Genomic DNA, 14961 nt, shown 5'->3' with positions numbered 1-14961 from the left:
AGAAAAGAAATTAACCTGACCGAAATCTCAGAAGATTGGCTGTTAACAGAATAACGTCGGGATCCTCAAATTTCAGAAATTGTCACTAAATTGCAAAATGATGAGCTCGCGGAAGATGTCGCAAATGCGTATGAATTACGATCTAGTACCCTTTATCGTAAAATACAAAAAAAAGGCAGGACTCTCTTCTTGCCCATTGTCCCAAGAGGTTTTAGGTGGTCCGTTATTAACCATGTGCAACAGTCAACTTAAGTGTGCACTTAAGTTGGGATGAAACGCTTGAGAAACTGTACGAGTATTACTGGTTCGAAGGAATGGCGAAATATGTTCGTAAATTCGTTAAGAACTGTCATGCTTGTCGAGTTTCGAAGGCTAGTTCAGGCAAAATACAAGATGAACTACATCCTATATCTGAGACCAGCATACCTTGGCATACAGTTCACGTGGACATAACGGGCAAACTAAGCAGTAAAAGTGATTCGAAAGAATATGTCATTGTTTTGGTCGACGTCTTCACTAAATTCGCATATCTGCATCATACTCGTAAAATAGAGAATATAGAGATTAGTGCTAGGTACGATAAAGGTGGATTTGACAAAACTAAAGCTAAAGTAGTTAGGTTTAATCTCGGTGATTTTGTATTGCGCAAAGACGAGGAAGGAAACCAAACGAAGTTAAATCCGAAATTCATTGGTCCATTCATGATAGCAGAGATTTTGGAAGGAGATAGATATACTTTAAAAACCTTGGACGGCAAACGATCCTGTAAGGACAGACGTGACAGACTGAGAAAAATGCCAGAAAGTTGCGTTCCTGCTGAGTTGGACGTCTGCGGTAATGACAACGACGGTGATAATAACGATGCAAGTACACGAACCTCAGAGGATCATTAACACCACGTTGTGGTTGTACACCCTGTGTGGTGCCCTGCGCCTTAGTAATACGTCCAGTGTGACCCCCTGCGCCTTCGACCGTCAATTGTGACCTCGGCGCCTCAGTAATAAGTCCACTGTGATCTCCTGCGCCTTCGACCGTCAATTGTGACCTCGGCGCCTCTGTAATATGTAGAGTGCGACCTCCCGCGCCTTCATACACCTAACGTAGTAATATGATCCAACAAACTGAGATTCACCCGTGTACGAAATCGAAAATGATCTGTCGTGTCGTTACGGTCTGACTGATGACTCACAAAATGCAACTAGCACTTTGAACACAAATTATAACGCTACTAATTTTAGTTCACTTTCATTTCCTTGCTTGTCAAACCTCCGAACAAAATTTCGTTGTTGAAATGAACCCTTGACTTATTTGGAACATTTAATTGAATGGTAAATAATATCAGTTACGTCGAGTCTAATGTTAACAAAAAAAAATGCAATATTTTAGTTACACACGAAGACGTGTGATAGTCAGGATAACCGTGTCGCAAATGAAAGGACATCGGAGCCTTCCCTTTGGAACCTCGGGAAAATCCCTTAACACCGTAATCTAAATTCTATCATAGGCGTAATTAAACAATTGCCGTCTTTCGATCCGATTGTATTTGTTCGAGATTTGTGATAATGAGCTTGGGCTCGTTGCGACAGCCAGTCGCCGAATGTAGCCGCGGTCACGGGATGAACGCTTTGTCTAACAATGGAGTATGGAGTAATTCTATAGCTCTCCTTAAAAGAAATATTTCTGGCGACACGCGACAGTAAACATTCCAACGGTCTCTGTCCCGTGGCTCGCCACACGCAGACCCTATTTTTCGAGTAAGATGATTGCCAGATGTCGATGCGTCTCCGCAGTACATGTTCAGCTAGCCTGAGATCCCGTTATAAATCTTAAGATTTAGCTAACTAAAGTCCTTCAAACAAACAGTCTTTGTCCCAACTACGAGAAGATAGAGGAGACCTATTTTTCAACGAACGACGTCTCCCACTAGCAACTTTCCTTGGAGGGCGACTAGCATCTTTTTCTAACCACCGATATGGAGATTGACCAATTAGCAGCAACGTCAATTTCCCTTACTTTCTGAACGAAGACTATCCTCGACGAATCCGATGATCTCGTGTCCTTAGACACACCCCATCATAGTTTTCCTCTGCAGTATCATCGCGACGAAAACTCATTCTCTCGTGAGGTCGTATTAGCGAGTTAATTAACGTCTGTACGCTCGGTGGATATTCCACGTTTTAACAAAGATCCCAACTTAGATTTTATGAGTACGTTCATCTATCATCCCGTCGGCCGCGGATTCGTTATTGAACCTAGGATCATTGTCATTAGTTTCTCGAGTATCTAATTACCACGGTTACTTGTCCAATCCTATAATAATCGTATTTGCACTAGTCAATGTCTTCTCTATTGCATATCGACAATGTGTAATCCAAACGAAGATTCGTTTCACGCCCCTAACCCTAATTCCAATGTAAACCCGACATATATATAAGCAATTTCGCTAAAGTTATATTTTTATACATTTACTTGGCGCCAATATTACACTTTATAATTTTTTAAATATAAATACCTTGTTTTTTATAAGTTATATAAATGTAGTTTACTTGTTTTAATAAAATACCATTTTCGGTAAAATGCTTTACAATTAATTTTTTAATTAATTAACTAAATTGAAAGTATGATTACTGCTTGTATGTGTACATCGAAAGTATTTGAAAATATGTACATAAATAATTGATTTTTAAATAACTTGAAAATCAAGAGATAAAAAATAGTATAAAAATAACTTGTTTGGTAATAAGTAGAGCCTTATTTCACTTAAGGATAAATTTAATAAAATTAATATTTAATAGGAAACTAATCATTTTTCGTCTTATTTGCGTTAATTGTAAAAATTATACTTGAAAACTCAACATAAAACTTTAGTTTCCTAAATTTTTATATTTTTATTGTTATTTTAAATTAAGACTTCACTTAAGGTAAGATTAATTCGAATTTCATTTTACGTCAATGATATATTCATTTTTATGAATTTCTTTATAAGAAATCCGAAATCAATTTTTATATTATTAAGTAATATGTTGCTTTTAAGCTTTCAAACAAAAATACAGTCATTTTCTTTTAGATTGTTTGAAATTGCTTAATTTTATTTACAAGTGTTTTGCTTAAGGACGACATTGCGAAGTAAAGTCTCGCTACAAGAATTATAAGTATCACAATGAAAATTAACATGACAAGACACCATAACATGATGATATTACAAAATCCTTTAATAGATATCTTATTAATTTTCTCAAAGATAATCATCGATACATATGAATCAGTGATTACGGTAAACATTAAAACCTGAAAATTGCCAACGCCTTTCCATGTTCGCTCCGATTCCGAATAAGTCCTGTTTAAAGACTTGAGGAAATCGTTGCATCAGTGCTTCTACTTCATTGGGTTTGATACCTGGTTCCATTTTTTGTAAATAGGACCATAAATAATCTACACTTGCACCAAATGGATGAATATGTAAAAAGGTTGCTATTAATCCTATAATCATAAAAAATGTATTTATCAAATAAATAATATTTGAAATAGTTGGAAATTCATAGAATGATTCATGGAAACTACCTATCAGCTTGGCATCCTTCTGGGTAATTTGTACGAAGTTAGACGTTAAGACTAATTGCTTCGGAGTTCGGGGCTCCTCACTGACGTCATCATCTTTATCTAACGTTATAATCTCGCTCTCACGAGGTTCTTCCTTTTTCGTGGCATTCAGTTTCACAGTTAAATCTTTAATTTTCTGGTCATCTTGTGCTTGCTGTTTCCTTGATTGCATCAGTTGTTCCTGCATGCCTTTTAAAGTTTGTTGCAACATCTTCATTTGTTTATCCTTCGCATCTATTTCACTTTTTGTTTCGGATTTTAGCAAATCTACCTACAAAATAAAATAAAAATGTATTCTTGTTTGTTTTACTATTTCTCTTTCTTTATAACAATTTTCTCGCATTACAACTTAAACATTAAATCAAAGTCATCACATACTTCATTTTTATATGCCTCTAATTGACACCGAAGACTATCATTTTCCTCCTTTAATACTTGTAATCTTTCAATATCATCGTGTGCATCCGATTGATTGCGTGTTTTTTTGCGTTGTGGTTCCTCTTCTGAGTCAGAAACTTCCATTTCTCCTTCACCTTCCATTAGAGATTCTTCTAGTTGTACTGCTTTAATCTCCTATTGCAATGAAAAATCATCACTGAGTTCATCCCTATTCAAATTTATCAATAAAGACAACATCAAAAAACATGCCTATATATACATATGTATGTGTGTGTGTGCGCGTGTATATATATATATATATATATATATATATATATATATATATATATATATATATATTTATATTTATATATATGTACACATACATATGTATGTATATATCTGTTTTTTTTAAATATCACTATAGGTAAAAAGTTGATAGAATGTAGTTTTAACTTCAACCATTTCTCATAATCTAATGTATTTCAAAAAATGCATTTCTATAATGTAAAAGTCAGTTTAAATATTATGCACATAAGATAATCCTTATAATGGGTGACGACAGTTCACTTCTTAAATAAAAATTGATGTTTTCAGAAATCACCCAAAAGATGCTTACCTGAGTAAAATTTCATAGAATAGTTTACATAAATAAAGAAGTAAACAAACTAAAGAACAAACTAATAAGGAAACAAGTATAGTAAGGCATATATGATATGCCTTTGTGTATATGTGTGTAGGGGTTGTATGTGTCTCGATCAAGCATACCTATCTTTAAAATACAGAAATGAATAGGTTTATTTCTTAACTACATATCTATGTCCTTGTTCTCACAATTTCATTTGTATTAGCGTAAGATGAGAAATCCGCTTAATAAAAGTGAAAATTATATTTTAGATTAGAAATTGTTGTTGGTTCGATTGTTACCTGTTTAAACTCCAGTCAATGGTACCTGGCCAATTCAAATGAAAAAGTCTATTCTTTACCTTTCACGTTCCATAATTCCCAAAAAGTTTAAACATCAATTATACATTGTTTGTATAGAGTATGTCTGACAAGACGCAACAAAGTCATTCATACTCTTTGATCACTACTTACCTTCCTTTTTGAAAAAATGTGTTTGCAAAACGCGTGTGCCTGGCGTATGGATGAACGTGCATTCGCATAAAGAAGCGCTTTGTGACTCGTAAGACTTTGTCGATGATTACTGTTGTCTAATTGTAAAAAAAGTAACATACTGGACACGGGCTACTAACATGGGAATACAAATACATACCGAGGATTGTTTCTTCCACATTTCGATGTTCTTCCGTTGAGCCTTTGTGAAGTGATCCCAGACCTTCTTGTGGCTGGCCGCAGTAAAGACGCGTTCAATCTGACTGACTGTTGATGACATGGTCGCATGTTGCATACAAAAACACAACAAATCTTCTGTTGTATACCCTGCTTTAAACTCTACATTCGTGTTGATCTAATACGTAACTCTCGTTAAAATCATCTAGTGTATATCACGCGTATGTCATGTAATTTATACACATTTTTTGACATATTCTTTGCAATATTCAGTCATAGTATCGCAAGTGTTATCTGTACCCCCTTCAACAATTTTTCTATATCTTTTAAATTCGAACGTTTCTTTTCAAAATACATTTGTGATTTTAATGTTACTTGAATATTTATTATCTCTCACTTTTTTTGTCTTTAGGAAAATCTTCTATATAGCAAATAAAGCAATAGAAAATAATCATGAAATTACTTATCCAAGTATAATATTTTCAAAAACTGCTTTCACCGTCGATCAGGGATCCTTATCGGAGGTGTTGCAATTCGGCTGCCAATCAGTCTTTTCAATGGATCACGATTAGTGCTTGTTTTCTTTAAGAAAATCTGCACTATTTTCCTAACAACTTACAACATGTAGAGGCTTCCGACGTTAAAACGATGATCTTACGCTACGATTCCACATGTCTTATTTTGCACTAAATAATACACTAAGCTATTTGTCGACTACTTGTATTATAATCGTATTCATATAAAATTGCTACATCAGGTTAACTGATAGATTAATATACCATATTGAGAATCATAGCATAATGTCATCTCCGCAACGAATATTTAGCCCATCACCCTTAATCCTTAGCATTGCAAGCATGCAATTTTTAGGTACACTATGTTTCTATAAAATGAATTTTTGTAGTATTTGTGCTCTTTTGTTCAATCATCAGAGCCTAGAATCAGAAGACAGGATATCTTCACCCACCTTATTTTCTCCTACTGTCTTTGATCCTTCTATCGAGTTGTCCCGATCGTGCATTGACCACAATACACTCGTTACATAATAAATTTCTTACAATACATCTGATGTTCTGATCTTAATAAGAATGAAATTTTTCCACAACTGAGATTCGATACAAAACGATCGACGATGTAACTTTCAATGTTAAAAATTTTATTTAATTTCATGTATTTGCCATTGGAAATGTCAGAATCTTTAATATCAAAAGTGACGTACTTGTACAATTATTATAACAATAAATTCTGCATTTATTATATATGTATGTGTAGTCTAATTTAGCTAATAGGTAGTAGCTAAGAATTTACTAGATATACAACAACAGAAAGTACGCACTTCTGTTATTACAAGATAAGTGAAATTCTGATGCAACCGCATTTTATCATTTCTCGTATCGAATACTTAAAGAATTTTAGGACCCTTACTTTATGGTAAAAAAACTTACCAGGTAAAGCAATATGTATGTAGATTTGCTCTTGTGTACATAAATAATGTACAGTGGTACAGAGCCATGTTATAGAAAAAAATATATATATAAACATGTATATAGTTTATAAAAACGTACATTGTATTAAGAGTCCTTGCATCCTTCCTTTCATAAGTTCCTTTGCCTTCTGAAGTTCCTCTTCGTATGCGACTTTTTCTGTGAGTAACCTTCGAACGTGAGAATTCGTTGACTGAATCATCGAATAAAAAGTGTTAGCGTTGCGTTTGGTGCAGTCTCCACGCTCGAGCCATGTTACGACAACCTGGAATGATTTAATGCGCTTGTTTTGTAACGTGACAGAACGCGTTTTCTGGAATTCAAAAGTTTTAGTCTGCAGAAACGCTTAACAACGCTTAAAATATTTTACATAATAAATACGTTCACAATGATAATTACTTACTTGCACCGCTTTCATAAATGTATCGTCCTGCTTAATTTTCTCGCAAATATTTGATGCTTCATGATCTGTATAATGTACTACTGGAGGAGGACTGGATGGTGCCCTCTGTCTTTCTTTTTCAACTCTTTCTCTGTGGCGTTGTTCTCTCTGTAGTTGACGTTGTCTACATTCCCATTCATATTGGTCATCCCTAGCCTATATTTTTTATCACGGTATAAGTAAGTAAACTAGTATTTACGTATTTACTTAATTTTTTATATATTAAAAGATACTGAGCACTATGTACAAACCTGAGCAAAATCTACATGAAGCCTGCCTGTGTTTGCAGGGTCACCACTGGATCCTATTCTAACTCTATATCCAGATAAATAAATTGCAGCATCAACACTACTCTCCAGTACGAAACGTATATGACAAAAGTTTTTTTTAGAAAGTCGTAAAGTGGTTATTTCTCCGCATCGCTCAAATATTTCTTGAATAATCGTTTCCGTGATATTTTCCGGCAAACCTACGTGATAATATTTACAAAAAGATATTAGTTTTATATTAATTTTGAGTTTGTGTACAATATATAAACGGAATAAATTGAAAATACCTCCGACAAAAATTGTTCTGCATCCTGGAGGCCTTTCACGGGTTGTTGGAGGTGGAGCATTTGGATTTGGTGGAAACAGCGTACAACTTTTACAATGTATAATTTCTTTGGTACCTTGTGGCGTTGTAGGTGGAGGAGGTAAGGCACCACTCATAATTTGGGCAGCATCGTTCATTATTTGTTCTGGTCCTAATATTTGTGCACCTATCATACTACCATCGTGTGACATCATTCCCATACTCATAGGCCCATAACTATGAGTATGTCCCATATGTGGTCCAAGTGTCATTTCACTCATCATAGGTCCCATTGGACCCATTGGACCCATTCCCATCACTGGATACCCTACTCCCATTCCCCAAACTCCTGTTGCTTGTTCCATTTGTGTTCCCAAATTTGGAGTATTACCAGTATTTGATGATGATGGAATTTCATTACTATTCGAATTACTAGTATGACTGTTATTGTTACTGGTAGAATTTATACTATTTCGGTCATCTGGTCTTCGTTCTTCCCTTCTATCTCTTTCGCTTCTTTCTTCCCTTCTTTCTCTATCACGCTCCCTTCGATCGCTTCGATCACTTCTAGATCTACTTCAAAAATATTGTATAATATAATAAGCGCAGAAAAAAATGCATAATATGATTATGATGTTAACACAATTCTATAACTTAATTATGTAAAACAGTAAGCGAGAAAACAACCTTCTATTGTCTCGATTATCTCTATTGTCTCGGTTTTCTCTTTCACGTCGAATGTCACTTTTTTCATTTCTTTTATCACTATTATCTTCAGAAGCTTCTCTAACTACCGGTGGTTGGTTTTTATTTGTACTAAATTCTAATGGAGAATCATTCATTCCTGGCAGTGGTATCGGTGGAGGTAAAGGAGGAAATCCTTGGCCTGCCAACTCCATAAAACTTTGTGGACCTGCGATTGGAGCAAGAGGTCCCATCGGTCCTATACCTAAAGACATACATAGTATCCTTAAGTACGAGCATTTTTCTAATTATAATAAGATAAATGAAACTTTAAATACAGTAATAAAGAATACGTGTTTCGACAAATGTAAGTGTATTATAATGTAAAGTATATGGTTATGACTTTCAAGCATACCCATTGGTGGCATAGCGGCCGCTGGTACACCCGGAAAATTGTAAGCCATTTTCTATTAAACTTTTCACAGTGCTGCAATTATTCTTTGACAAATTACAAATAGTAAAAGAGATTGAAGGAAATAAGTTTACTCTTTCGGGATTCTAGATCATATCGTTGCAAGCTCTGCATCCAATATGGCAGGAAAGCGAATGTAACCTCTTTAGTTTTAAATTTCTCAATCGGCTCATTTCTTCGATAATTTTGATGTTAATTAATCTTGTGCCATGAGAGACAACGAGTGTACTAAAATTATCGGATCGAATGTAGTTTTAGTACCGTATAAGAAGAAGCACGTTGAAAGGCTGGTATCGTTTACCTGTTATCGATTGTCGACATCAATTTACGTTAGCAAAAATATCCGCCATTTTTAAATCGTTCCTTATGTTTCTTTGAAATAATTGGCAAATTAATATAATTTGTTCTTCAATAATTATTTAATATCACTGACATTTTGTATTATATTAGTTTATTTTCAGGTATCATGAATGGATGAAGTCCGCAGAATTACGATATTTTACTGGTTCAGAGATGTTAACATTGGAAGAAGAATTTCAAATGCAAAAGCGATGGCATCAGGATCAAGACAGTAAGTAACTTTATTTTTTAACTACATGTGCAGTTCTACTGATGATATATTTTTATTTGTTTTAGAATGTACTTTTATCATTTTGGAAAAAACTGTTTTTACCACATCTGGAAACGAGATAGGTACATAAAACATTATTCTATGTTTAACGCTATTCTTTTCATTATGTATCAATATCAATGAATTTTTTAGAAGCTATGATTGGAGATACAAATTTATTTTTTAACGAATCAGATCAGCCAAATACTGCAGAAGTTGAAATTATGATAGCAAATGTTACTTATAGGAGAAAAAAAAGAGGTTGGGAAGCTATGATTCTAATGCTTCTTTATGGTATATGTTTTATGCTGTCTCTTTTTTCTATCATTTATGCGTCTTTTTTTATTTTAATAAAAATTAAAATACTTTTCTCAAATTAGGAATCAGCGTATTAAATGTCACTAAATACATTGCAAAAATTAAATTTGACAATGAAAAGAGTATAAAAATGTTCGAAAAATTAGGATTTCACAAGGTAACCTGTTTCTTAAAGTATTCATTTAATAGGAATAATACTTTATTGTCAAAATATATATGATTTATATTGTAAAATAGGTAGAAAGAAGCCAAGTTTTCCAAGAATATACTTTTGAAAAAATAGTAAATCGAGATTGGATAGACTGGTTATATTCTGACACTAATATGGATGTAATTACTTATGAAGAGTATGATAAAGAGAGAGAGAGAGAGAATAACCCTGTCCATGATTTGTAATATATTTATAACAGAATCAGTAGTATTAAATGTTTCTTCATAATTTTCTTATATTACGAATTATTAAATCATGGAATTCTAAAAACGTTCAAACATTTGTAACTAATATGTTATATCATTTTATGATATTAAATAATTCTCAATAGCGTAGTTAGTTACAATTGACATAACTAAGCCGTGATTGCTTTTGATTGTCTCTAAGTGATCATAGTTGACACGTGTGTGGTGTACGCAACTTCGACGAAAAGCTGTTTTGAACGTAAAGCTTTTTTACGTATTCAATTAATTAAAAATATATTTAATAATATATTCGATGTAATCCAAAATATACGTAAGTAATTAACTTTATTTACACTTTATTCTTTTTTCGTTCGCTTACATTAAGTTTGATTTTATTGATAACGTAGAAAAAGTTTGCCCAAAAATAGCGGAAAAATAGACTTAAACTGAATGAATCTTGTTGTCATGTTGATTTGTCATTATGGAGTGGCTCGAAAACTTTATTGATTATTTAAGATGAAAGATTTTTTACAGCACGAATGTTTATGTTATCTAAATTATAATACAAATTGAAATTTACATGCATCTGTCTTTGTACATCTTCGTCTTATAACTCCATACAAATATAGAAAAATAATAGTGTTATTATATAATATATTTAATTTATGTTATATATATATATATATATATATATATATATATATATATATATATATATATATAATTATTGTTATTCGAAAACTATTACAAAAATCTGTAAATGTTACTCAATATGTAAATAAATATTAGCAATAACAATGAAAGTGATAGAAGTTAAAGATATTCTTTCAAGTTTATAAGTTTTTTTCTCTGATAAGTGCATTTATGTAATTATTTCGGAATATGTTCTTTCTAATCATTGTAGAATAAAAAAGTGTATAATATTCGAAAAAGATCGTAGGTAGGTTAAGCGATAATTAGAAACAGAAACGGATTAGAAAATGTGTACCGAAGGACGACAGCTATCTACTATTATTCAACACGTACACAGAGATATGTATTATATTTCAACGCGTATACAGATTTGGAAGAGGGTATAAGTATAAAAAACAAACATTGTATAAGATAAGAAACTGTTTGATCCAAAAAAACTACGAAACCTCTAAATTTAAAACAATTAACTTTTGCATTCCTCTTACAAGATATCTATGAATTATTCGCCAGATTTCTACATTAGTATTGCGTTTATGAAAACTCGGAAAATTTTTTCCTATTTTATTACCTGTAAGAATATACCGCATTGCGACACCGTTTTGCCTTATTCGCCTTATTCTACCTACATCTTTCAATGTATCTTCTGCAATTATATTTAGATAGTGCAGAGCCTAAATAATAATTTAACTAAGTATTAATCGCTTGCTGGTTTACTTTTTTGTAAAAGACCGAAATTTCAGTGATCGATGATAATAAATTTCGTTACACAATGAGCACGGTGAGTTTACAAAGAAGAACATAATTCTGATAATATTGCAATGTATAGTAGATACATATTTCTAGTTCCAATTAATTGTACCATGTTCGTTATAATCAAATTTTAGAATTTTTAGAATTCTTAATAATATTCGTTGCTTCAAACTCTTTGAATATCTATATTAAAAAATCTTATCATTTCTATATATGTAACATAACGCATCAATTTTCAGATAATAAAGCAGAAGGTAAATTGAAATTGGAACCCCGTGGAAAACTTTTCACAATCATGTCTCTATTTAAAGTATTCCAAAAGTTGAAAAGTTCCGCGCAGAAAAGACCATTACTCTTCAATTCAATGATATACGGTTCTTTTTATACCGGTGCTGAATTCGCACAACAAACTTATAGTAAAATATTCAAGGTAATATCTCTTTTTGTATGATCAAGGTATACGATTGAAAGGATCAAAATTTCGGGGAAAATATTCTAACTAAAAATAATATTACGTAAAAAATAAACAATATATACAGAAGAATATAGTAGTATAATATATACTACTATACCACAAAAATATGTTATTGTATAATATTTGTTAATGTTTTTAATTGATTAATTGTTGCGATTGTAGTTTTCGTTATCACCGGTATCAACAAACATTGAAGAGACGAATACATTTGAAATTAAGAAGCCATTATCTCTTTGGATAAGAAACTTTAATCAAAAGTTGGGTTTATTGGATGAGAATAACTCAGCGCAGTCGAGAAGTTACAATTGGGCTCAACTTAAACGATATGCTATTTATGGTTGTTTCATTGCAGGACCTATACTACATGGATGGTACCGCGTATCACTTTATCTTTTTATACAATGCTTTATGCTATTTATCTGTTTTTATCACTTATCATCTATCACATTATGCTTTTCTGGTTACATAGTAAGGCACTTTATGTACTAGGCGCATGCATATGTGCTTATATATGTGTCTATACATATATATGCAATTGTGTTTGTAACAAATGGAACACGAAAGTTATTGAAAATGTCTAATCTAATAATTACAATATCATCAAACGACTAAATTTTTTTTGATCATACAAATATATTTTTTCTTTAAATAGAAACTGAACATTTAAAATAAATTAAAATATAAATAATAACAATAACAACAGCAATAACGACAACGATATTAAAAATTAAAGCACTTGATATTGATGTTAGAAAGTTAAAAAAGGAATTATGTATATATATATATATATATATATATATCAATCCTATATCGATATATAAAAAAAGTTGTCAAGTAATTGGTTGGTTTTATTTGATTTTGATAACGTTGATCTTTCGTAGACACTTGTTATTATAAATATCAACATGAAATAAATTGTCTGTCCACTGGATGACGATCGCACGATTGCATTCATCGGCACGCTGGTCTTCTGTCGACTTGTCACCTTCGGTGAGCTTATTCTATTTTGTGATTTGCATTAGTACAAAACTTGCTTGTATTGTATTTTTTAATGCCAATGTTATCATGAACTATCACGATAAAATAATAAACATTAAAAATTACTGTATCTTACTATCAATCGATCGAAATCATATCTTTCCATAATATTTATTAATTTTAAATTAACATTTAAGCTAACGTTTAAGAATCGACTAAAAATCAATTAAATTATTCAATATTATGTCTTCATCAGGTACAAATGGTTGGATATATTTTATAAAGGCCAAACTATAAAAATTGTCCTCACAAAACTTTTGGTCGACCAATTTATTCTTACACCGCCATTAATTACGCTGTTTTTCATCAGTTTGTATTCAATTTCTCTGTATCACACATATATATATATATATATATATTAATTTTATATATAGTATTCATATTTTTTCAATCCTTTTAAATAACATTACACATCTTGTTATCATATTCCTTAATGTTTTAGGTATGAGTTTGATGGAGGGTAAATCGAATCCATTGGATGAATGTAAAGCAAAATTTTTGCAAACGTTCAAGGTAATTTAAATTATTTTATTTTTAACATTTAATTGATTCTAGTTTTCAATCTAGTTGGATTTCTTTTTTATTTTTAGACTTCCTGCATGTACTGGTTACCAGTTCAATTTTTAAATTTTCTACTAGTACCGTCAGCACTACGAGTCTCCTTCGTCAGTATCGCGGCCTTCTGTTGGGTAAACATACTCTGTTATTTGAAAAGTATACCTGTATCCGAATGTAATAATAATCAAATAAAATATTGATTTCCTGCATTAATATCTTTGTTTCTGCAGGTTAAAGTTTACTAAAAACTTAGTATAACAATGAACACGACATATTTAAATAATTGTAATTTAGTTTAGTTTAATATATATAACACGTAAACTTAAGTATTTGTCAAAGAGCATTAATAATTGAAATATTTTTAATTTCTTTCATGTAGGTTTCGTAAAAAAATTCATTAGCTTAATATTAGAAAGTGCCAGAAAATTTGAAATGTAAAAGTATAACGCGTTTATATTTTTAATATGTATTGTAGTAAATATAATGTTACATTCGAAAATGGAAAGCTACTATCAAATATATTGCACTATGACAAGTAATTTAATGGAATATTCTGTTGCAATGTTATAAATTTTTATGAGGAGAAATTAAAGATTGCCTTATAATATAATTATTATATTCCAAACCATTAAAAATAAAAATGTCCAACTTTAATTTATATAAATCAATCAAAAACTTGATAAAATTGTGAAATAAATAAGTCACCTGTATGTATATACTAAATTTAGTGTATATACAGTATATCAACATTAAATATATGATGTATATAAGTTATACATATGCATAGTGGAATATTGCTATATTTAGGAAAATATTTTCATTTTTACACAGAAAATGTACACCCTCAAACTGATATTTAATCTAATAGATAAGTAATACTCTGATTAGTATTGCGAAGAAAATATTCTGAAACAAGGAAGGGAGGAAATCACATTATTTCGATATAACAATACGATTTCTATTAGTAAACAAATAATATTCCAATATTACTTTGAACTTTTAAATAGAATTAAATTTGGAATACAAAAAGAGATATATCACGTTAGAGAAAAATGTCATACTATTATTATCATTGAAATGTGTTTTCAATAATACAATGCATCAGTATGAAAATATTACCTTCCATTCTTGAAACAAATAAAATATTTTTATTATTCTTAATTTGCATGTATGTTCATGACACATATACGTATGTAA

The 14961-nt window shown here is 31.4% G+C and overlaps 2 protein-coding genes across 10 annotated transcripts; one reads left to right on the top strand and one right to left on the bottom strand.

Annotated features, from left to right (window-relative positions):
- Positions 1-3056: 3056 nt before the first annotated feature.
- LOC138184721 (ecto-NOX disulfide-thiol exchanger 2) lies at positions 3057-9019 on the bottom strand. 2 transcript variants are annotated; one of them, XM_069122950.1, is made up of 10 exons: positions 8870-9019; positions 8458-8719; positions 7754-8343; positions 7449-7666; positions 7159-7353; positions 6837-7068; positions 5255-5361; positions 3979-4173; positions 3562-3871; positions 3057-3480 (listed from the first exon to the last, which is right to left on the bottom strand). In XM_069122950.1, the coding sequence occupies exons 1-10, from the start codon at positions 8916-8918 to the stop codon at positions 3263-3265; spliced, it is 2376 nt and encodes a 791-aa protein (XP_068979051.1). In that variant the 5' UTR covers positions 8919-9019; the 3' UTR covers positions 3057-3262. The 2 variants fall into 2 exon arrangements, with proteins under 2 accessions (XP_068979051.1, XP_068979060.1); XM_069122959.1 differs by having other exon boundaries at positions 6837-7020; positions 8870-9007.
- LOC138184765 (N-acetyltransferase 9-like protein) lies at positions 8827-14934 on the top strand. Of its 8 annotated transcripts, none has more exons than XM_069123071.1 (7): positions 9072-9212; positions 9388-9497; positions 9563-9619; positions 9690-9830; positions 9917-10011; positions 10092-10246; positions 11933-12069. In XM_069123071.1, the coding sequence occupies exons 1-7, from the start codon at positions 9136-9138 to the stop codon at positions 11934-11936; spliced, it is 639 nt and encodes a 212-aa protein (XP_068979172.1). In that variant the 5' UTR covers positions 9072-9135; the 3' UTR covers positions 11937-12069. The 8 variants fall into 8 exon arrangements, with proteins under 8 accessions (XP_068979181.1, XP_068979172.1, XP_068979188.1 ...); XM_069123056.1 differs by lacking the exons at positions 9072-9212; positions 9388-9497; positions 9563-9619; positions 9690-9830; positions 9917-10011 and adding exons at positions 11155-11323; positions 12331-12539; positions 13403-13515; positions 13649-13719; positions 13797-13977 and having other exon boundaries at positions 10246-10581; positions 11933-12123; XM_069123080.1 differs by lacking the exons at positions 9072-9212; positions 11933-12069 and adding an exon at positions 8827-8909 and having other exon boundaries at positions 9377-9497; positions 10092-10266.
- Positions 14935-14961: the final 27 nt, after the last annotated feature.

Source organism: Bombus flavifrons, chromosome 1 (assembly GCF_040668555.2).
Source record: "Bombus flavifrons isolate JBK064 chromosome 1, iyBomFlav1_principal, whole genome shotgun sequence".
NCBI lineage: Eukaryota > Metazoa > Arthropoda > Insecta > Hymenoptera > Apidae > Bombus > Bombus flavifrons.
This window is presented reverse-complemented; position numbering and strand designations above follow the sequence as displayed.